The sequence below is a fragment of the Glandiceps talaboti genome, chromosome 13 (genome assembly GCF_964340395.1).
Source record: "Glandiceps talaboti chromosome 13, keGlaTala1.1, whole genome shotgun sequence".
NCBI classification, from domain to species: Eukaryota; Metazoa; Hemichordata; class Enteropneusta; family Spengelidae; genus Glandiceps; species Glandiceps talaboti.
In genome coordinates, this window is record NC_135561.1 from 9677487 (window position 1) to 9702266 (window position 24780).

A 24780-nucleotide genomic window follows, 5' to 3' on the forward strand; every position below is an offset into this window, starting at 1 on the left:
AATATCGGTCAACTACTATACAATCTTTCTACGAAGCGATCCTTACACGGTCCTCCATCCTGCGAGGAATGCACTATATGTCTTCGGAACTTCCTCCCAGACAAAAACACAAATACGATGCAAAGCGTATCGTACTTCAATGGACGGCTACTCATGCTTTCAGTGAAAACTTCTCAACAAAACGTTCTCTTTGAATTAGGCATAAAAACATTGTGTGGTTCCGACTACATTTAATTTTAAATTAGGTGGGGTAGATAGATTTTTATTTTATTTTATTATATTTTTTTTCCATGAGTTTCCAGTTCATGTTTTCCATTGTTTTCCAAATGGTCTCTGTGTTGTTTATTCCTTCCTATCAGATGTACAGCCATTACAGATTGGAAGAACAGTTTTATACTGTCTGTTTAAGTTGATGCCAGTTTCTGCACCCACCATTTCATGCGAGATTTCACGATTTTCGGGATTTTATTATTGAATACGTAAAAAATGTTTAGGGTCGGCGTGAAAAACTAGGTGGGGTCGGGTAACCAGAACCAAACAACTTTTTAAATTAGGTCTTGATATTAATTAACAACGTAATGTAGAATATGCCTCGGAATCATTTCAAAACTATTTCTGTAACTTTGTTCAAGAAAACTCCGACCTATTCTCAGTTAAAATCAATTAAAAAAAATATGGGTCACCATACAAAGTTTTGAAACAGAGCTCAAAATGATATCAAAACATTTAGTCATCTTAGAATACAATATGGCAGCTGAATACTGTGTCTGTGATAACTCTACGGGGGGGGGGGGAGAGATTGAGGATTTCTTTGAAAAAGGACGATGAACCCCCAAATTTCTTTATTATTCTAAAAGGACATCGACCAGGAAAAGGCATGTATTGTTTGTCGTTCCAAACTATTAAATATAAATATCGGTAAGACTGCTCAGTCGAGTCAAACAACGATTTGTTTATTATTCAACTTCCTGCCATAGATTAGTCTCACGTCTTTTCGTAATGTAATGTGTGACTAAAGAGAACTCTTGATTGACCAACCTAATTCAATATTCTTCTACCGTGAAGTGTGTAATGTGAAGACTAGAAAACCAGTATATTAATGTCGAGACACGCTTTAAAAGAAATAGAATTTACGCCGTGACTCAACGCCTGGTCGACAAATTTGATAATTCTGTGTTAGGGGTGAGATCAGTAGTTCAATGTTGGATAACAAAATAACTTTTTTAGTATGGGGATTGGGGATGGTTTTTTTTGTCCCATTTCAGTTCTCGTCCTACAAGATCAATTGTAGGTTTAAAGGAATCTGTGTTGTGCTTCTAAAATACAAATATTTCTTGAAACTGTCCTGAAATCAAGATAGGGGAGAATTTTCTCTATATAATAATAAATGCGTAGCACTTAAATACATCAAAGTGTCATTAAAAGAGCTATTTATTTCCTCACTACATACTGGCTTTGTATTCATAGTACTACATACTACTACATACTGATTTGAAATTGATAGTGTTGTCTGACAAGTATCCCGGATGTTGCCATCCCTATCGATGGAAAAATATTATGTGTATATTGGGACATCTGAGAATCTATGTCTGTTTATTGCCTATTTCACCCTAAGAGTATACAAATGACTTTATCGCTAGTCAGGTTTGGTTCAACCTCAAAATACACGGTCATGCAGAGACGACTTTTACACGAGGACAACACCTCAAAGTTGTGATGTTGACAATTGGATTATCGCGGTTTGTTACTGTATCCTGATGGAGAAAAACAAAGTCAGTGTTTGTTTTGTCGGTTACCGAATTGTTTCAACCCCCAAACCAATTTAACCTATCGCTATTATGTGTACGTGTAGTATACGAACCAATACTCGTGTAGGTCAAGCAGAGATCATAAACGTGGGCAATCGAATGATTCCAGGCTAACGTTGCACTGGGTAATTTTTTTTTATTAAAGTGATGAAATGTTTATCAATGACGACTAACGCTGGTATTAAGCTAATGTGGCGAGTTACATGTTGGTATACCCTAAAATGACGAGTTCAGTCTGGTCCGTCTTTTCTATAGATTTGGAAAAAAGAACAACATATGTCATGTATACCCGTACTTCCTTGGATCACCCATCAAGCGACTAATGCACCATGCCATAACACCCACGTTATAAACTCAAAATATAGGTCATCGTATTGTATATACAATGTTGTCTAATGGAATATGTGATAAATTGCATCACCATCACCCCGGAATCATTAGGGACCGGTCTATCTCGGGGGGGGGGGGGTACTTGGAATGATTGGATATCCCCCTGTTTTGAAATTGGAAGTAAGGAATAATCCCGTTTTGAAAATTTTGAAGGAGGGGGCATTGTGTTTGGATTGTGATGGAAGAATGAGTCGTTTCTATGATGACCTTGTCTGAACTACGGTACATTTCGTGTCTTCATTTCTTACCCACGTTCTGTAATTCTGTACGTTTCTTCACCTAGAGTGATGTTGAAACACTGGCTAACTACAAATACATATATTACCTTCCACACTAGTCACTATCTCATGTAATTACTTGCAAACATACTTCAAAGTTCTTTAAAATTAGCTTTTCGAAACTCTGAAATTATTACCTGCATAAAACGTTGTGGATAACCTAAAAACTGTCGCATAATTAATAGGGCCAAACCCCCTAGCCTCCAGGGTTTCCAGGGGAGACTCCCTAGGACGTCACATTTACATTGATTCAAACAATAGCCGTTGATTGTATACGTCACTATATATATGACTAGCCAATCATTGCAAACTACATTATAAGCCCCACCCCGTACCCACACTTTTCGCCCCTTCTACACCCCCGGCCCTTCACAGGGTAAATAAGCACCGTGATGTATTAAATGTTTTATTATTTTAATTATTCAAACAACTAAAGTTTCTCTTCCATATGAGCAAACGTGTTGGGGGCGTGGCCTACATACCAAATTAGCCATTCATCTGTTGATTATGATAATGAATGCATAATCAAATTACGATAGGCTGAAACATCATAATTCGTTCTAAAGGTGGTTTAGAGGTCCTGGTGTCTAGCGTTTACGCTTAAGGATTGATTTTACAGGTACGATTGATATATTATTTTCATTATAAATTCTCTTTTACAGACACGGTATATTTTGCATTTGAAATTCTGTCAATTTTGGTATTGGCGAGTCTTGCATTGCACAAAGAACACACAGTGCAAGATGGGTGTCGACCTAACTGTCTGGAGGGCCAAAACTGGAACATTTGGAAGCGTGGACATTCGAACAATAGCATCCATTCACCTGTTGAATTCTTTGCGGACATTTCGGTTACTGGTGGTATGTATGTGATACTGATTTTATGTGGTGATATCAAGTTAAATCCATACCCTCCAAGCACTATCTAAGAGGAGTTAAAGACAAACTACAATTTCAGCTACTGGTGACTTATTACCCCCCCCCCCCCGACGTAGAGGATAGTGACAAAGAGGTCGTTAACCTGGCAATAAGGCGAGGCAGATTTTACTGTTTATTTATAGATTTTTCAAAAGTCTTTCACTCTATTTGTCATTTTTTTAGTGGGTCAAATTATTTAGACTAGGTATTCATAGTAAATTTGTATCGGTCTTACTTTCAATGTACAGCAGCAAGCTTGAGTCCTGTGTCAGAGTGCAAGTGAAGGGCTTACTTAAATAAAATAGATTATTACGTTAATTATATTTGTCATTATGGTACTTAATTGTCTGTTTCAATTTCCTCTCATCAGAAATCATGAATTGGATAATGTTCCTTTGTGTCCTTGTAATGACTGCTGTGGGTCGTTCAACTGATTACTGCATAATTGGTGCTGGACCAGCGGGACTACAAATGGGATATTTTCTAGAAAAAGCTGGTCGTGAATACGTCATCTTTGAGAGGAACGACGCAGCTGGTTCTTTCTTCTTGCACTATCCAAGACATAGAAAACTGATCAGCGTGAATAAAATTTATACTGGAAGTTCTAATAAGGAATTCAATTTTCGTCACGATTGGAATTCTTTGATCAGTGATGACGAGCGATTGTTGATCAAGTAAGTCACATGTCAATCACGTGATGTGATGTGACCTCGTCTAAAGTCTGTATATACATCACAAAAGTTCAGGAAACAAATTATCATGACATCACCTAAAATATACTTTCTCTCATTACTTCGAGCCAAATAGAAGTATACAGCCCGTTTCATGACAATGTTAACTGACTCTGTTTGATACAATCATGTTGAAACCAATAAAAGTTGCACATTCTACACTTAAGCAAAATCGAAACTGCTTGTTGCTACATTTTCTCAAAATGTAAACTATTTAAGCGTACTGCAACTAGATGCAGACATACAGGTGCCAATGTTTTGATATCTGCATTTACTGTATGCATGGCGGCTCATTTCATTTAGACAAAATGTAACAAGAATATGTACATCCATTTAATCTTGCATTGTTATCTGGAAGGGTATTTAAAACGTGCGTTTTATAATAATTGGATTCTGCATAGTTGTGCGAAACAGAGCTACTGATCATTAACATGGAACGGGCCGTACTAAAATGTATAATTTAAATATTCAAGTGTTGTACATGTAATCAAACATGGCTACCATGCTCAGACGCAAAGGACTCTGGGATTATCTGTGGTTATTGTAATACCTAATGTGGAGCTACTGATAAAATTAACCTCCCACAATTGTCAGGGTAACTATGAATTGATTATTTCTGGTTAATAACAATGTAAAAATATTGTTTACAATACTAATTGATTAGTATTTATTATTACATTTCCCATGATACAACATTCAACATGGCGGGTTTGCAAGTTCCCTATTAGACACTCTAAAACGCACAATAGTCTGTAGTGCTTTTTTCAGACGCTATAGCTGTATGTGTATTCCTTCCACAGCTATAGTTCTCTAGATTTGTTGTTAATTAAAGAGGTATCTCAAGATATAGTATCCAGATATTAAAAAAACCCTACAATGAAAACCAACTAACTATACACAATCTTTACTTTCAGACATTACTCCAAAGATTTCTTCCCACACGCTGACGTCATGGTTGAATATCTTTCTGATTATGCTAAACGATACCGATTACGTGTAAAATACAAAACTGACGTCACAAACATCAAGAGGATCCATGGAGAAGACGTTGACTACAGATTTGAGTTGACAGATCAACATAATGTGACGTATAAGTGCAGGTATTGTTATTGATTTACTAGTTATTTGTTCTATGGTCTGGTTAATTAAATATGAGTGACCTAAGGGGTCCTGTCGTTTTGAGTCGAAGATGAGAAGTGAAACATATCTTTAGAGCACATGTATTTTCCGGTCGAATGAAGCAAAATATTTGAGAATAATATTATTATACCTGCACATGATAATTTACGACGACTTTTGAAAAGTATTGGTGGTGACTTGAAAGTTTTTGACTTAGTTCTGAACCAATGACACACGCCCGTTGTCATACGTAGAACAACCAGATTATAAATCCCCATATTTTGTTCGAACGTGTTCAACCTTAGTTGCCTAAGGTATAATAACTCAAGTAATTATTAATTCAGTTGGCAATCATTGTAATTTCTTTTCTCCTATTTAATTTCCGGTAACAAATTATGGAAACCTGGACACATTTTGTTTCGGACTATAAACAACATCTCCATTCATACTTCAAGCAATGTGGATTCTAAACAACGTATTCTGGAGACGTCTCCATATTGCCTATGATCACCCACCACAATTTCATTCAAAATTATAGAAATTATATTTCATACTAGGAATTTTGTGACAATATCAAAGTGGGTTAAAATGATAGGAAATAGATGTATTTTTAAACTCTTGAGTCCTGGAGAGTAATTTCATGATTTTACTTTTAATCTCCGCGATTATAAAAAAAAACATTAAAGTGAATCTCTATTTGACCTTCATTATTCTCATAGTGGTCGCGTGTTGACTTAGCAGATATACATATTTATTAATTGAACTCTACATCTCCATGATATTTTATCTGAAGGTAATAAGCACTTAGGAGTCATGAATATTCATTGCTCATTTAATGCAATTAATGAAACTTAACACCCATTTCTCGTCCATCTGAGCACTTAAGTATATCGGTGTATACTGGTTTATTTCTGTTTACAGGACACTTATCATGTGTACCGGAATTTCGACACCCAATAAACCTCTATTTCCTGGTTTGGAATACACAGTTGGGTACGAAGACATGTCAATCAATAAAACAGATTTCATGGGCAAAACTGTCCTCATTCTTGGTAAAGGTAACTCTGCCATGGAAACCGCTACGTATGTAGGAGATGTTGCCAACTTCGTCCAGGTTGTATCTTCATCATTTCCAATAGAAGCCTATAGCTCCCATTACGTAGGTGACATAAGGTGGGTAATTTGGTGATATGGTGATTTGGTTTCTTGAAATCATATTTTGTGATGTTTCTTGTTTTTTATTTCCGGTCATCCGAAGATACTTAGTATAGTGTATACACTTTTATAGGTATAGACCTTGAAGAAGCTAGTCTAAGAATTTTTTTTTTTTTGAAAATTCGAGTTTACAAATTAGTAAAACTTACTTTTTGTTCCACAATTTATTCGAATCAGAATCGATCATGGTCAAAATTTTGTTCGATATCTTAGATTATATTTATCTCTGGCTCTCAATTCCTATCTCGTTTTCTACTATCCCACCTCTTGCCCCTTTCTTTCCCCATTACACACAGACACAAGATATATTCGTTTCCACTCTGTCTCTCATCATGTGTATCTCACACTCTCTTCCTCTGCCGCTTCCCAATCTCAGTCTGTCTGTCTGTCTGTCTGTCTGTCTGTCACACATACACACTACTACTACTACTACTACTACTACTACTACTACTACTACTACTACTACTACTAATACTAATACTACTACTACTACTACTACTACTACTACTACTACTACTACTACTACTACTACTAATATTATTCTAAAAATCACCAGCTATTTTAAATGTTTAGTACATTTTCGTCAATTGCAGTCAACAGTTAAAATACGATTTTGTGGTTTTCTTCCAAGTTGCCATCATCACTAACGTAACTCGTACCTTTTCAGGGCGGTAAACAATGATATTTTTGACACATTCCTATTGAAGACTTTAGACGGAATGTTAACTTTTAAACTTGACGGTGTCCTTGGCGTTCATAGAAACGATGATGGTACACTACGTGTTACCTTGGACCATCCAATCAGTGAAAGAGATAGTTTTCACATGAGATCTTCATATGACGTCATAATACGATGTCTGGGATTCCTTTTCGACTTCAGTATATTTGACGAGTAAGTTAAGTAACATAGAACGTAGTGTCGGTTACCCAGACTCCCACCGCTGGGCTCTACTACGAGACGTCTGGTGCGGTCTCGTAGGCAGGGCCCCCAGCGGTGAAAGTCTGGGTAACCGAGACTACATATAGAACAACAAATTAATCAGTTTAGACAACCATAATACATACAATGATTAAAGGAAAAGTTCAGTCAGACCATTTTCAGCATTTAGTATACACTTGACTTGACTGTATTGATAGTCAATGATTTTCAATGGTGAGAAGATGACACCTTGGTAATTTCTTCAACCTGAAATCTTGAGGAGAAGCCATACTGTACTTGATACAGTTTCCGGACATTTTGGCGATTTCCTGCAAGGGCAGTCTTTTTCAGAAATTATGATAAGTGAATTATTCAACTGCAATTCTTTCAGTTTAAACATACAACAACCCTGCGTATATATTTTCAAACATGTATATCTTTCCATTACGATCCCACTGACAGCTCCAGTAAACCGTTCCCAGCACCACCTAAGAAAAGTTACCATCAACCTAAGTATCCCCTTATAAACGATGATTATCAATCTATAAACGTTCCCGGATTATACTTTGCCGGTACCAATTCACATTCAGTGGACCACAAAAAATCGTCAGGTGGATTTATCCATGGATTTCGATACACAGGTAGTCCCCAGTGTAATTTGTTAACTGATCAGTTCTTCACTGTGTTCAAGAGAGAGAGATGAGAGAGAGAGAGAGAGAGAGAGAGAGAGAGAGAGAGAGAGAGAGAGAGAGAGAGAGAGAGAGAGAGAGAGAGAGAGAGAGAGAGAGGAGGGGGGGGGGAGGGAGGGAGGGAGGGAGGGAGGGAGGGAGGGGGAGGGAGAGACGGAATACTTTTCAAACATTAAACTTGGAGTCTTTATTTATCATTAATTTTTGTTAAATCCGACAGCCCGTGTACTCCATCGAATACTTGAACACCGAAATCATGGCGAACCATGGCCGTCAATTCGTCAGCCAATCACTGAACTGCTGAATCATTTGGTGAAGAGAATCAACGAAGCTTCCGGTTTGTATCAGATGTTTGGCGTACTTGGTGACGTCATTGTTTTAGATGAGTAAGTCTTTCTTACCTAATGCATTCGCCTTTATCATTTAGCCTAAACCTTTGAGCTGGTGGATTTCGACAATGTTCTCTTTTGAGAGAATTAGTTGAAATCAAGAGCGAAGTCAGTTTTACGACTTTTAATTGAATTGCGTTCACAACTGGCATTGATTTTGTGTTTTCTTTCTTCGATTTCCTAATCATACAATCCGAGGTGGATCCGGTCCGAAGTTTCGATTTTTGATCTAACATGCACTGTTACGGTCAGACGTTGATAACCGCCACCGTTTCACTTCGAGTTTTCAATAAATAAAGGGCTAGGTCTAGCCCAAGGTCTAAAACTCAGTGGTCTGAGGGGTCTTTTAGTGATCAGAGGTCTAAGTTGTATTCTTATGATGCTCGGATGTCGTTCTCGGACTGACAAATACAATGTAAATCGGTCTACGTTTTTGCTAGACTGGGTTACCCAAACTCTCGCCGTTGAGGGCTTTACTGCGTTTTTGCAAGCAAACATTTGTAGAGGGCGCAATTTGTTGAAAGGGCAACATGTCTTCTATTATGTCTTCTCAGTGAAGCGGATGTGTACGACTACTATGAAGAATTTCCCGTCAAACTACTGTCGAAGTTTACAAACATAACTGGCAAAACAGCTGATAGGGTTATTGTTTTCTTATTGGAATTCGGCCATAATGAAGGTCAGAAATTGAATTTTTCAGAAAAATGTGATATTCAAGTAAATATATAGTTTATGAAATTGATGTAAATCATTTTAACAATACCAGGACAAAAGACTATTGTTTATCATATATCAAAACAAACGCAAAAATAGCGAAGTGAGACATATAAATTATGAAAACATGTCCTTTCACACACACACACACACACACACACGTACGTACATACATACATACATACATACATACATACATACATACATACATACATACATACACACATACATACATACATACATACACACATACATACATAAACAGAGAGACAGACGCACGCACGCACGCACACACACACACATACACACCAACACACTCTCTCTCTCATACGACTATGAATATCATCGTCCAATTTTAACTAATGATATTCAATGTCTATTCCATCAGAGGTTAATGAACTTGGACTTTCTAAAGTTGGTCACCAATCTTATTTCTTGCATCCAGTTCTATACTATTATGATAGTTTACCAACAGGTGGGTAGTATTTGCCTACTTATTTTACTATTACGTGTGAGATATATGGGAATATATATGCAATCTACCATTGCTGCATCTTCGGACCGCAAGGGGGTGGGCTTTGATGTACATTCTCTTCATACAATAGGGAGTGGTGGCACGGACTAGGTATTCATTGACAAGTCAAGATGCCATAACTGATACAAATTGGTTTTGTGGGACATTACACATGACCTGCACTCAAAACCATCGACTGTGTTGTTGAAGAAATTGATGATGTGAAAGCTTGAAATATTAGTTATACTGAAAGTACATTTTGTAAAAGGAAAATTATATACCATATTGCAATTGTGTATTTCATTTTAAATTAATTCTAAAATCAAAATCGAATTTCGTTAACAGATGATCAAATGCAGGAAACAGACGATACATTCACTATCCTTCCTCGACCAACCAGAATCCACCATATTGCGTCTGATGTGCTGACGTCATGGAAAGCTCCTAGAGCGTAATTATTACCTTTTTCTCCCGTTACGTCATATTATAATTTATTAAAGGCATATAAGCTTTAGCAAGACTTTATTTTCCATTAAACAACACATATATTTATACTGCCGGAATTTTTGCCAAAAGCTTGAATAACCAAGCTAGTAAGAAATCAATGCATTCTTTCAATAATGAAGCCAGAATTTCACTGAAGGTAAATATATCAATAACAATAATTGAACATCAAAATATAATTTCAAAATGAGTGTAAGCGATGGCTGGTGTCTATAACTGTTGAGTGTGACTAAAATGTGACGTCATTTCACGGTGTATTTTCTAGCATAGGCTCGCGCATGCCTGCATTGTCCTAGGGCTTGTCACAAGAAACGACGCACTGTCTATTACTGATAATTGATCCCAGCAGTGCTAATTTTGTAGCCTTAACTTTTATCAAAGGTTTACTTAAGAGGATTTATTTAAAATGGTTTTATGTGATAAATCACCGTAAGAAAAATAAGCTCGATTTATGCATCTTAGCGGGAAAAGCCGGAAACTGTTACGATATAGTTGACGTACGTCGATTTTAACTTTGAAGGGGCGCTTGTCCAATATTTTCTTGTGTATCCCTCAATCTTACCCTACCGTGACTCTGCAATATTCGTTTACCATATCATAGGCTTCAACATTGCTTCAATCCATCCATATTTTCGTGAACGGAAAAACTACTACCGCGGTACGTATACGCTGTTCTAGAATACTACTAACGTTGAATATTTCTCTCTCAACAGCCACATACTACCATTGCGTCGTTTCCTCGAGAACTGTGCACGGCAGCAGGATCTTCGGTATTTCTATGACGATCAGTGTTTCCGCCTCGCTATGACTCACACAGAGACGCCGATCTCGTGTCAAATGTATTACCAACAAGGCAAAGGCATTGATGGCGTGAAGATCGGAAAAATGAACTATTTATGACCAGGGACTGACAGGGTTTTGCTGTTTCAAGGCTACACCACTTCATAGACACTGAAAGAGGTGGCGGTGTGACAAAATTACCACTGTTTGCAAACTAATGTAAAATTTAAAAAGTTAATAAGTAGACAATGTATATCATTTTCGACTTCTGTTTCATGTCACACACGAATTTTTTGTTTATACTTTAATAGAAATTAGAAGCATCTGTTATGATTCTGTTATGTCATTTTAAATGAGATATACTTTTCTGCATTAAAAATGTTTTTATCTGTATGAACGTGTGTTGCGTACTTTAATGTTTTTGTACCCTATTGACTTCATCGAACGTACAATGCACGTTTTGTAATTAATTCTAGCTCTAATTTTATCAACATTGCAAAAAAAAGTCAAGACAACTGTCGACTGTAGAGAGTAGTCATAGACCTATTCCAGGATGATAAAATGCGATTTGTTTTACGGCAGGACTGTCGTATCGTTTTACGACAATGTAAACTTACCTATTTACGGTACTTTATCAATCATGGCTGCGCCCATAGAGAAGTTGTGTGTTACACTTGTTCACGGTAAGTGTGCCAATCACAGTGCTGTAAACTTTCGCTTATTTTCATTTTCCCGATAAAGTTGGTACAGGACAAGACAAGTAGACTAGAAGTCGTGTCGCCCTGCGTTAGTACTTGCGATCGACCGGGGAGCACCTGCTGCATGCTGCAACCGTTGCAGACGGTGAAAGTGTCTACATTACTGACATGACTCTCAACACGGAGAAGGAAGGGACGGGTTACTCCGTATGCAAGCAGGACTACAACCTAGCTTACCGTCACACGGAACCAGGAAACACCACCCTTTCTTGTATTGTTAGCTTGTAAAATTATGTGCCCCAAATTATGCGGTCCTACTAATTACTGCCCGGGACTGCCCGGAAGATATAAGAACTTAAAGAAGTGCCCGGGAGCAAACTGGTGGCCAAGTGGCATTTAAAAGTCGATATTTATTTTATGTTGTGTGCATTGGTTGAAACTTTAGTGCTTTTGTAGGACATTCTTTGAATTATTATGAGTGATGATATATCAAAATAATATTAAACTTGTCTCTGAATTCATTGTGCGGCCTAATCTATGCTATCGCTAATACAGGTGCATTGTGGGAACTTATTTTTCAATATTATTTTCTCCATCTTGCCTTTTTTTCACTGTATTCAGCATCTGTAAAGCACAAGTTAGAAGTGACTAAGTCTGACACAGACTCTGATAATACAGATCTCATTGTGTTAGACATACTTGAAGCTGCCAGGAAAGTCACTGGTGTACCAATACATGCACAGAAATTGATATGTAAAGGTAAGAACAAAACTGTATGGCCTGTAAAATAATGACTTTGTGCTTGTACGATGTGAAACAACACAATCATACTAAATCCATGTTTGTAAAAAATTGCAAAACATTAAAAAAAATGTTTAAAATATTTGTTATAATAAACTTTTTACACACTTTTTAGCTTTTTTGTAATTTTTTTAGTTACAAAAATATATTTGGTTGATACTGTTTCACATTGTTTTTTTCAAGTACAAAAATATAGTAGAGTTGTTTTATGAATTAAAAATCCAAAATAAATTTGTCATCGATATGGCCACTTCAAGTTTGTAAGGTAAATATGTAAATGTGTGTTAGCCAGCGATAAATAAAGGTTTCCATCAATGAAATTGTATTCTAAATTCTGTCAACAAAATTTTGATGTAAGAGACGAGAATAAACTTCTGAATACTTTTTCAGGTAAATCACTAAAAGATCCTAATCAAAGTCTCCAAGCAGCTGGTATTAAAGATGGGTCCAAAATAATGATTATTGGTAAAAAGGTATTTGGATTTTATAGTTTTTTTTCTTATAACAATTGTCTTGGTATTTTGTAAGCCGTTCTGTTTCCTACAGTAGAATGCGTATATGATGTGTTTGGTTTTTATCCACAAATATTAATACATGTAGTAATATCACTGACAAAAGTAACTTAGAGTAATCCTTGTTTTCAAAATGACTTTCTGGAAACCTAATATGTTGTTCTCCTCGGTCCTCCATTCTCTGATTATATAAATATCTCTATCTTTGATAGACCAGATAACAGAACTATATAGAATCATCTATTGATAAACCAAACTACCCATCTGTGTCTGTTTGACCACTAACCAACCAACCAACTTCCTAACTAACCTACTTACCTACTGACCAAGCAGCTGACTGAGCTTCATACCTACCTACCTACCTACCTACCTACCTACCTACCTACCCACCTACCCATCCACCTCCATGACCACTTTAATAACATACATAAGTGGATGATTTTGGCCAAATCGAATTATGTCAAAAAGTATTGAAAATAACATAACTATAACCCCCTCATCAGGTTTGTTTATTTTCTTGGTAATTTTGCCAGACTAATCCAGATGAAGAAGCCAACTATACAATAATTTCTACTGAGGAGAAGAAAGCAGAGAACCTTGAAAAGAAACAGAAAGAACTCGAAAAAGAAGTGGAAGGGATAGAAAATGTAAGAAAATTATCTTTCATCAAGTTTGACCCTTTATGTTTCTGTGGTTTTTGTTGCTATGGTTCTGGTCACAATACCTTAAAAATGGTTGTTTGGTTATCTGGGTGTATAGTTTTAAAATGTTTTTCTTACAGTTATGGCTAGATCATGGCTAGCAATATTTTCAAATAACCAAACTTTATATAAATGTTTTTTTTTTAGGGATTTCTACAGGATGACTTAATTCCTGAAGCATGCGACAAACTGAGTAAACGATTAGCAGTATGCAATGAAGAGTTTATGAGAATTATGGAAAAACTAGACTCAATGGTAAGGAGTTACTGCTGAGGAAACTGAACTGCAAACTGTCACCTTACTAAGATAGAGATAAACCAAAACTAATCTAGATCGATGTGGTACTACCGCAAGTGGATAACAGTAGTGCCTTTGTTGTGTGGACATAATCACCCTGCGATTAAGATAGTGTAACTCTCTAAAATATACACTGCAAGACCATGTAAATCATCAAAAATACCACCTATAGTGCTTTGAGTACAATTAAACCAACACCCATTCATTACCTTATTTATTATACATGTATCAACATGTCGCAACAATAGTTTTAGTTTGTGTCTATCTTAGTTAGCTGAAAGCTTGGTCTCCGCTGTTGCATCATGCTCACCTTCTAGTATACAACTTAGATATGCATGTTGACTAATTATGAAGATATATCATACATTTGTGTTCTCAAGTACTGTGTCAATCTAACACTAACAGTGACTGTCTCTCTGGGGCAGAGCCTGAGGTTAACAGGTCTGTGTTGGGATGACCCACTAGACTGTAAGATACATCGTGTTATTCAGCCCTATCAGGCTTGAGTGCTGGCTGATAGCTTGACATGAATTAGACTGTAAGATACGTCGTGACGTTTCGCCCTCACCGGCCTCCTCGGGTTGGCCGATGGTTGAGGGCGCACCGTCACGGCGTACCTTACAGACTAGACATGAATGTCTGTATCTCAAAGACTAATGACCCTCATGCCCGAGGGAAACTGATGTATGGTGTTGCATGAGTAAGACCAGTCCAAACAAGTTTTACAACACACCACATCATTAATTTCAGCCCTCCTCCGTTTTTCTAATGAGGAATGCCTCTTGGGACAAGGTTTGTACATAACCAGAATATGGTATTGCTGATGTCAATCACAACAATTTGGAAAACTATACATGTAATAATAAATTATAACTTATTCAGAAAGAACACAACTTTCAAATGTCATTTATTGTCAGATACATATTGATGTTTTTGTGAAATAAAATACCTTTTTTTTCTCTCTTTTTTTTGATGAAGAGTATTCCAGAAGACCAGAGGACCATAAGGAGTAAAAAGAAGGCATTGATTCATAGAATGCATGATTGTATGGATCGTAACGATGCACTGAAATCTAGAATTGAAGACAGAAAAGCGAAAATCAGGAGGTGATGACGAGATGAAATCATTTGAAAGCAGACTTTGTCTTGGCTCTTTGACTTCTTGACCTGTGTGCCAAGCCATTTTGAAGCATCACTGACACACTGCAATTTCTTGTGGTGCCAAAACAACCCATGTGTTAGTGTACCAATAGTGTGCCCTCTATGCCACATTGATGTATCACTGATGCACAGTAGTTTCTTGTGACAGACCTATTCCTTAATACTCTATGCTGACTCACATAGAATCCCATTATTTATGAAGTGTGCCCTCTAAGTCAAATTGATGCACCACTGACTCACAGCAATATCTTGTGACCAACCAGAATTTAGTACTCACAAGAAAACTCGTATTTCATTTTTTTGAGCCATGGTCAAAATTTTCATCTGTCACCAGAGAACAAAAACTGACCATAGACAATGGAGGTCCTGACCCAACAGTTTGGTGCAATTATATATGAACTAATCTGTCTACTGGACTCTATCCATTTGATAAATTATAACATCAGGTTTCTGTGATGGGTTTGGAGCCTCCAGGAAATTACATCAGTTGGCATTGCTTCTGTCAATCATTTAACTCATACCAATGTGCAAAATTAACAGATTTATGGACACCTCCAGAAAACAGCAACTGTCTCAGTTTTAGAAACTACTCCCATTATGAAAATAAAGAGTACTCCCTAAGTCTATGTGAAAGTGTACATATTCTATGAAGAAGTGAATTTATGGAATGACAATATTGTGTTTAATCAAGAGGTGAATCGTGTACTGTGAATGCTGGGTAGAAAGGGTTGCATGATTTTCATATGATTTACATATTATGATGACTGGAGAGAATTTTAACTTTTTTTTCAATAAAACAATCTTCATACCCTAGCAGATAAACCTCCTTTTTTGATAAACTGAAAAAATACAAATGAATTTCAGACTTGGGGAATATTTATATGTACAATCTAACAAAAAAAATGACTGATGCGTTTGCTTGCTTATGGTAAGAAGGAATGAGACAAGTTTTATGCAACGACATAAAATGTAAATAGTGGCAGCTACATGTATGTGTCAAAGTACAAAACACCACAGCCCTGGACCCCATAACTCTGTTTACTGATTGAACACTATGTTACAACATTGAGTAAGACTGTTACTGTTACAGTCATTATAACTTCCTCAGATATAAACAAACTGATGAAAGCAATGTATGAACCTATATCAAAAGGTACCTGCTGTTGTTTTTTTGTGTATTGTTGTTTTAACGTAATGTTGTCTTTGCATGAAATGGCTCACTTCATTCAAGCAGCCACACACAAGTGGGTTGTGTACACGTACATGCAGACACACACACACACACACACACACAATCTCTCTCTCTCTCTCTCTCTCTCATATACACACCAGGTCAACTGCTAATTTCAAAAGTACATGGACTTTTTAGAAATTCAGGGACTATTAAACTCTGATCTCTGGAACTTTCAAAATACTGACCTGATTTCAATAACATCTGATCAATTTGTCAAATTCCTGAAAAGGCAGGTGTCAAGGAACTGAATTAGCCAGCTGTTTTTGCTGGCTATTGGTATCTACATCCCTGCATACACACTCCTGCACATATTGTGTGTGTGTGTGTGTGTGTGTGTGTGTTGATATGCAAGATTGTGTTTTAGAAACAAGGCAAATGTTGGGGTTTGTAATATATTAGCATATCATTAGAAACATGAGTACATTGCAAGGTTGATATCGTGGCTGTTCATGCCATCATCCATCCATCACGAGCAAAACATCTATAACCTGGAAGCCAGAGGATGAGGGGTTCAACTCTTATAGACAACCATAACAGGCTGGTACGCTGGAATGGGGTGGTTTTTTTGGTGCTCATAAGGAATGAGAGAGGGTATACTATTCTGGGCCAGAAGATTTTGGAAAACCCTACCTAACTAGATTGGTAGATTTTCCTTCTCAGTCAATTTCAACTTGAGTATTGCTGTAATTTTCGTACAATTGTTAAAACTAAGATTTCATTTCTCAAAAACTATTATTTTGATCAGGTTTTAGCTATTTCATCATAGAACTGCCGTCACATGTATCATAGTATAGTATCTATTCTGTGCATTACAGTTGGCGTTATAGTTGGTATGAGAAGGGTATGACAACACTTTGGGTTTGGAGGTCTTGATCATTTCACAGAATTACCCCCCTCCAACCTTGGCCTGGAACCTGGGTCTTTGTATACAATCACATCTATTTCCCTTATTCAGTTCATTTGACGACATTACTACCACAAATAAAATGTCTGTTTATAGGAAAATGGGTTGAAATAAAACCCTTTCGTTTATTGAGTAGAATGTAAAACATACTTAAAAGACTTTTTCAACATAAAACAATAATTTTTTCCTCTCTTAACACAAGACAAAGACACTAACATACAAGAACAAGTTTATAGGTATGAAAAAAACCCACATAGAACTTTATACTTTAATAATATCTATAAAATAAACAAGTATACAAGGTGTAGATTGTACAATCAATAATACATGTTTTTTGTTTTTTTTTGTAAAGGTAGTAATTATAAAACAAAATCTCGCCCAATACATTTACATCCTGGGGTTGTACTCCTATGCAAACTGATGAAAGGCCAGGGGAAGCTGAGCAGTGATGCAAAATATAATTTACAAAGATAACAGTGACATCCCTGACAACACTTTGGTGTGAAAATCGAAGTTTGTAAGGGGTTAAGGGTTGGCAGCTATTGTGTCACTTGTGCCAGGATATGCCAAAGTACATGCAGGGGTTTACTTTTTTGATTATATATGTTGAAGAAATGCCCTGTCTGAATTTGTTAAAACATCTTCTAAATGCTGTAATATTCTTATGTACAGTACACCTTGTCTTGGTTACCCAAACTCTAGGTGGTCTGCTAGTAGAACCCCCAGTGGTCAGTCTGGGTAACCAAAACTTAAAGTGTGTAATGTTTACCACATTTTGTACACAAGTGACAGCACCTGAGGTTTCTTTTGTTTTTATGGCAAAAGTTTCATTTTTTTTCAACAATCTATTAATGCCATAAAACTGACTATCACTAAATCAAAAATGTTTGCTGCAAAACAGGGGAGTTTGATTATTATAAATTCTTGTAATATAATGTACACAATCAAAACAGTAAAATTATGAAATGAACTCCAATACTTATTACCTGGGTTAATCAAATTAGTTATGTTTTTTGATCATTAGCAAATAGATATATGGCACAATCCTTCGACTGACAAGTCGATATGGGCAAAAATTACCAAACACATTAACTAGATAGATTACATTAACACCAATTGGGCAGATACCATCAGTGACAATCATTTTGATAGCAATTGAAATGAAAAAAGTATACAGTATGAAAGCTATACAGTACTTCACATGTACACCGTCAAATCTGTTACTGGAAAGACAAAAGGATGTATAATTTGAGCACAGAGGGCGCTGTTTGAAAAGTTAGTCATAAGAGGAGGCTGTTTGAAAATGATGGCCAGCATATAGTTCATTTGAAAGTGGAAACTCGGCACTAGTATTTCATGGCAAAAATTAATCAGATGCAAATGAGTACTACAAGAGCTTGAACCTTCAAGTAGTTGCACCTTGGTTGTCATGGCAAAAATTTATGACAATTATCGGAAATGAGATAGTTGTACTCTTTTTGTGGCATTTCATGGAACTAATGAGGTATGTTTTCGAACTACAAGTTGTACTGCCAAGGGTTAGCGTCCATGATACGAATCACACAACACCTATTTTTTCCAATCTTGGGTTCCCCCACATAATACTTCTTTAGAAAATAGCTACTAAGTAGGTACCTGGTATATATAGCATATTGCTTGTATGAAATAAATGTACAACCAACAGCTTGACAAATATCTAATGGTTGGTGTACTGAAATCGAAGTATTAGAAAGTGCTCTGTGATATCAACATTCCTGGCAATCTTTTAAACATGAAAATGTCATAAGTATAGCACCCAAATCAAATTTTGCTTCCCTCAAGCCCCATTTAGAGGAAAAATCTTCTTTCATTTGACATGAAGCATTAATAAATTTCCTACCCCTAAGCATCAACTACATCTAGCTAGGACATATATATCTGAGAAAAAAATCACTTCAACTTAATAAACGACTGACAACTGTAAAAATAATACATTTATGAACAGAAGTAGACTGCAATGTACAGGCTATGTATAAAAGTAGACAATTTGGAATAAGTTATCTGGGTGAGAAAAGATATGAGCCGCTAAAACGCTCTATAGCATATGCATGATTCCAATAACATGCCTGTCTCTATGCAGTTGGTATAGGGATGTCTTTGTTCAAATTGTTTAAAACGTTTATAGTTTTTAACTGACCACTACGTCATCTTGGTTTGAAAGAGTGCAGGATCTGATGATTCACATATCCACCAACAGTTTCTGATCTGGACTATTCCATGTTTCCACAGAGGAGGCTGACTTTAAAAACCCAATGATTAATGATTCAGTGTATCTTTTGTTGGTCTGTCACCCTACCTAAGTGAGTTGTCCTCCCCTATAGAAACATAGAATAATCCAGTTTACAGAACAGATGTAGGAATGAACAAGTTCAAGAATTAATCGATCTGAATACTGCTTTCTGATTTTGCCAATGTGTAAACATATTTTAGCTGACAAAAGGTTTAAGTATATTCTTTGGGTTTGAAAATATTTCCAAATCTGCAGGGTAGTCATTCAGATACAAAAAATAGGAACAAGACACTATTTTTGTGCATTTTTTTGACTGATTTACAGCTATCATGCCATTGTACTCTTTTTGAAGTTATACGATAAATGGAAATATATTCATAAAGTAGTCTTCAAGTTTTTAACTGTATGGTCATTTCTCCTTTCAAAGAGACATAAAAACTGGTCTGTTGATGAAATAGACTGTATGTTGCGTCGTTCTGCCCTCACCCAACAGTATACCTGCCAGACTACAGATGAAATGGACCTACAATATATAATCAAGTTGACATGCAAAAGTTGCATTGAAAACAGTACTAAATGCTCTCTATATTCTAGTATTTCAGTAAACAGTACACAACTTACATCAACAACATGTGTACAACAAGTTGTAGTCAACACAAATCTACAATGATGGTATGAATAAAAATGACACAATCTGGGTTTATATGTTTGTGGAATTTGTTTTGCTGCATGTTTAATAATAAAATGTACTTGCAGTATTCTACTGACTGATGCATACTTAAACTATCATTAGACGTAAGATTTGTTCTGTCGCTCCGACCTCACCAGTCTTCTCTGTCCAAAGGGGGTTGACTGATGTGTGTACAGACTAAATGCTTACACGTAATTGATGGAACTCATACTTGGCATTAAAATATAAAATATCATTGGTCTGATGACAATGGATCATATGTATCAAATGTAGAGGAAATTCCTACTATGCAGTCAACTATTTTAAAAATGCCAGAAGATGATTATGTCATAGAAGGCATGCATTGACAATATTATACTACAAAAAGTCTAATTGGGGTGTTAAGTATTTTCTTGTGAGTAAAAAGCTTATAAACCCAGCTTGTGCCACTTTGAGGACATACCAATGAAACAATGATTTTACTAGGTATGACATACTAAGTTTTAAGGTAAAATGGACCTCAGGGACCACTTTCCCTAAAAATCAAAACTCTGTAAATCGCTCAAAACTTTGTCACATGAAGCTTGTTTCTGCTCCTTATAAATAAGACTAAATTTAGGGCTTCATCATTTTGTTTGAAAGGAAATTAGCAAACTTTAATTTCCCATAGAGTTGGTACAGTATTTGGTGGCCATATTGGATTTTCAAGTGGGTTATATATTGTAATCTTAATACCATTTTGACCTTGAGTTGAAAATTTTGCATTGTGATCTATCTTGACTTCACCTGAAACTGGGCTGGATTTTTCTTGAAAAAATTAACCATTACAGTAAATGATTTGAAGATTTTCATATATGTTTTCATTCAGGTATATACTGTTATAGTGCCACTTAAAGGATATACAACCCTGGTAGTCGAACATTCAGTTTACTAAAATAGACACAAACTAAAACTATTGTCGCAACATGTTGATACAACAGTGATAATCTATTGAATGGACGTTGGTTTAAGTATAGTCTCAGTAGGAAGGTGTCTCTGAAAACTAGTTTATTTAGAGTTCCAAAAACTTGCACTACTGTTTTGGGACTTCCAATGTTTACACACTGTTAAACTTTGTGATTAGAATCACACAACAGAGGAACTGCTACCACCTACTTATGTAATCTACCACATTGAAGAACAATAGATTTAGAGTGCGTCGATCTTAGTAAACCGAAGGCTGGATTACCAGGGTAATAACATTGTATGTTTTATCAATGAAATAACGATCTACTTTCGTACAACAATTCTGTAACAGATGTTTTACAAAAATATATCAGATATACTATTACAAAGGTGACATCACATTCAGTTTCATCAACCTGCTTTTAAAACAAGTACAAACATGACGATAAATTATATACCCTTTATAAACAAAATTTAAAAAAAATAATCCCAAAAAACTTCAAATTTATCAAAATAAAGTTTGGAGAAACAGTTATTCTTTTCAACATCTAATAATAACGATAGTTTTTAGTAAGCAATGCTTAGACATTGAACCAACAAATTGTAAGCAGAAACAAAATGATAGACAAACAAGATTTCGGCATCGATATTTTGAATTTATTTTTTGATATCTGTAATATTGGTACAAGGATGTTTTTACTACACCTTCGGTTCAGAATACATCTTCATTTAGTTACAGAAACAGATTTTATTTCTTTGTCAATTTTTTTTTTTTTTTTTTTTTTGGGGGGGGGGACAATGCTTATTATTAGTGAAAATTTAAGTTGCATTGACGGCGGTTTATAATCTGTAATAATAAATTATCAATAATTGGCAGATACCGATGATTATGGCAGATACCAGAGACAGAATGTTTTGTGTTTTGAATACATAAGAAAAATATATTGCAGAGCACGCTTTGAGTATCGGTGGGATAAACAAAAATGGAAAAGATTAAGTAAATTTTACAAAACTTGCTATAGAAAAAAAACACTATCCTTATGTTTTTTTTTGTAAAAGTACTGAATGAATATATACATGTGTAATAAGTAACAGTACAAAAATGACAAAAATGATAAAAATGCCCTGAAAAGAAATTGCTTTCTATACATTATAAAGTTTTTTGTCCTTTTTTTTTTGAAAAGTTTTTGAATTGTATACAGATCTGACCTTCCTAATAGAGGTGTTGTGATAAATATAATTAATACTGTGGTAGGGATGGGGTTAGTTTTTAGCAAGTAGTCGCAGATTATGTTCAGCACAATGAAGGCTTTAATGACTTGGTTTCTGTAACTCTATGTAATTACACCCTCTATATAGGGTATCAAGCTTTAAATATGAGTAAAGTAAACAACTACTTATGCTTATAAAATATCTGACTGACCAGCACTCCTTGGTAGCTGGGGAGAACCCTGGAACACACTTTGAAAATAAATGATGTTATAAGAGTAAAATAAACAAATCTGGTTAGAGAAATAAAGACATTTCTTGATGTGCACACCACAAAAAATACAAAAAAATAAAAATAAAAATTGAATGTTTGGTATTCTTGACAGAAAAAATAGCACCATGGTGCAAAATTATGAAATCTCAAACAGCAAAGAGTTGTTTAAATATTTTAAAAAATAGATGAGTACCAGAACTTGTTAAAGAGCAAAGTTATTTCAGATGCAACATATCTCTATGAGTTGAAGGTTATGATAATAGTGGTAGTGATAGCTAGCTTGTTACTAAAAAAAGTTGTGTCTATTACTTATCTGATAATTTGTAGCTAAATAAGGTGGTGTCTATTTCATATTGATATTTTGTAGCTAAATAAGGTGTTGTGTCTATTTCGTATTATTGATATTTTGTAGCTAAATAAGGTGGTGTCTATTTCATATTATTGATATTTTGTAGCTAAATAAGGTGTTGTGTCTATTTCGTATTATTGATAATTTAATTGTAGCTAAATAAGGTGGTGTCTATTTCATATTATTGATATTTTGTAGCTAAATAAAGAAGAATAGTGTTTATTCTATGATATTTATTGGATATTTGTTGCTAAAAAGGTGGTTATTTAAGGATATTATCTTTACTTTGTTGGTAAATAAGGTAATGTCTATTTATCTGAAATCTTTGACAATTTGTTGCTCAGTAAGGTATTTGCGTCTATTTGATATCACTGATAATTTGTTGCTAAGTAAGATGTGTCTACATTGTAATACTATTGATAATTTGTAGCAAAATAAAGAAAGTGTGTCTATTTCTCTGATATTATTGATAATTTGTTGCTAAATGTGGTGGTGTTGTGTCTATTTTTTTCTATGCTATTGGGCTTACAAAAAAAAATTAGAAAGTTCGTGAGACTCACTATAATATACTTCAGATATTGATCTTTGATGAGTTTAAAGTGTAGTGGTCATGTACTGCGCTTTACATGCTGCAGATGTGTGTTTGGCCGCTTACAAAAAAGGGTTTGACATGAAAATTTGAAAGTTTTGTGGTTTTTCAAGCATCATGTGTAATCCTTGGTTTGATATTTGCTCTTCTTTCTGTCTATTATTCCTTAGCAAACTTTCCATTGTGGAGTACCTCCATGATGGGTGCTAGTGACGTGGATGGCCACTGCATTTTACAAGTATCATGGCTTTACCGAATAACAAGGGACAGAAATGTAAGAGAAACAAATCAAGTAAACACATCAAACCATGATAATATACATTGGGATTATGCACGGTACTTTGAAAATTGACAAAACCTATGGATTTTAATGTCAAACTCTCGTTTGCGAGAGCCCCAAAACATATACACAACAGAAGATGTGCAGTACATGACAACTGCACTGTACGTTGAGTTTTAATGCCATTGCTGTTTCGTTTGACTACACTAAGATTACAGAAGTGTGTATTTTGAATAGTATACATGAAGTGGAAGATGAACTTCTGATACACAGTAGTCTGCTTTTGACAAAGGAAACATTACTGAAGCAAAAATCATTCTATTAAAGGTAATGCCTTGCTAATGCTGTAAATAAATTACTAAAATGAATAAAATGAGAACAGCTGATAGTTTTATATATTTTTTAGTTTAAACCTGTTTGGTGTAATATGATAACACCACACATGTCTTTTTTCATTTAAATCTAGATTTTAACTATAATTTACTGTTTTCATAAATTTAGATTCAATTTTTTTCTCATCACAAAGTCACTTCTTTCTCTTGAATGCATGCATATGGTATGTTTTCACACCTCTCTCACTGTCTTCCTTAGACACCACCACTGCCACCCTCTCCCTAGACCCCATCCTTTCTTCCCCACAATGCACAGCAAATTGTAATCATGGTCAGTGGTAAGTGTCATCATTCCATCTAGGATGAACTCCACTTTCAGCTGGGACACCGGAGCTGTGACTTCTTTTGTTTGCTACAGTTCCGTGTCTTTTTTTCTTGAGTTGCTTGCAAGTTTATTTTTTTCTTCAGGTTCTTTGACAATTTTCTGTCTTTGTACAGTATATCACATTACATCAGGCTTTAACCTCTCCACCCTCTCCACATTCTAAAAGAGAAGATAATCATGACATTATTGGCAACAGTGTCAGTG

At 35.6% G+C, this 24780-nt stretch overlaps 3 protein-coding genes across 3 annotated transcripts in view; 2 read left to right on the forward strand and 1 right to left on the reverse strand.

Moving 5' to 3' along the window:
• Window positions 1-3295: 3295 nt before the first annotated feature.
• Window positions 3296-11282, forward strand: LOC144445016 (FAD-dependent oxidoreductase domain-containing protein 2-like). Its single transcript, XM_078134567.1, has 11 exons — window positions 3296-3336; window positions 3764-4067; window positions 5039-5224; window positions 6165-6416; window positions 7126-7350; window positions 7846-8018; window positions 8287-8452; window positions 9010-9134; window positions 9558-9644; window positions 10029-10134; window positions 10901-11282. The coding sequence occupies exons 2-11, from the start codon at window positions 3769-3771 to the stop codon at window positions 11085-11087; spliced, it is 1806 nt and encodes a 601-aa protein (XP_077990693.1). The 5' UTR covers window positions 3296-3336; window positions 3764-3768; the 3' UTR covers window positions 11088-11282.
• Window positions 11283-11607: 325 nt separating this feature from the next.
• LOC144444202 (BAG family molecular chaperone regulator 1-like) lies at window positions 11608-15899 on the forward strand. Its single transcript, XM_078133619.1, has 6 exons — window positions 11608-11650; window positions 12287-12424; window positions 12857-12939; window positions 13512-13625; window positions 13827-13934; window positions 14955-15899. Exons 1-6 carry the CDS (start codon window positions 11608-11610, stop codon window positions 15084-15086), a joined length of 618 nt encoding a protein of 205 aa, XP_077989745.1. The 3' UTR covers window positions 15087-15899.
• Window positions 15900-23241: 7342 nt separating this feature from the next.
• The window catches only part of LOC144445134 (extracellular sulfatase Sulf-1-like), a 53655-nt gene continuing 52116 nt past the window's right edge, over window positions 23242-24780 (reverse strand). The window contains exon 21 of the mRNA XM_078134692.1: window positions 23242-24735. Within this exon, the coding sequence (XP_077990818.1) occupies window positions 24711-24735 (25 nt within the window). The 3' untranslated portion in view covers window positions 23242-24710. The remainder of the gene's footprint in view (window positions 24736-24780) is intronic.

What these genes read in the sequence shown, in the direction of transcription:
- LOC144445016 (XM_078134567.1), top strand. Translation starts at nt 3,769, where the DNA reads ATGAATTGGATAATGTTCCTTTGTGTCCTTGTAATGACTGCTGTGGGT. An exon ending in CCATGGATTTCGATACACAG is followed by an intron (nt 8,019 to 8,286) that starts GTAGTCCCCAGT and finishes TAAATCCGACAG; the next exon opens with CCCGTGTACTCCATCGAATA. An exon ending in TCATGGAAAGCTCCTAGAGC is followed by an intron (nt 10,135 to 10,900) that starts GTAATTATTACC and finishes CTCTCTCAACAG; the next exon opens with CCACATACTACCATTGCGTC.
- LOC144444202 (XM_078133619.1), top strand. Translation starts at nt 11,608, where the DNA reads ATGGCTGCGCCCATAGAGAAGTTGTGTGTTACACTTGTTCACG. An exon ending in TAATGATTATTGGTAAAAAG is followed by an intron (nt 12,940 to 13,511) that starts GTATTTGGATTT and finishes TAATTTTGCCAG; the next exon opens with ACTAATCCAGATGAAGAAGC. An exon ending in TGGAAAAACTAGACTCAATG is followed by an intron (nt 13,935 to 14,954) that starts GTAAGGAGTTAC and finishes TTTTTGATGAAG; the next exon opens with AGTATTCCAGAAGACCAGAG.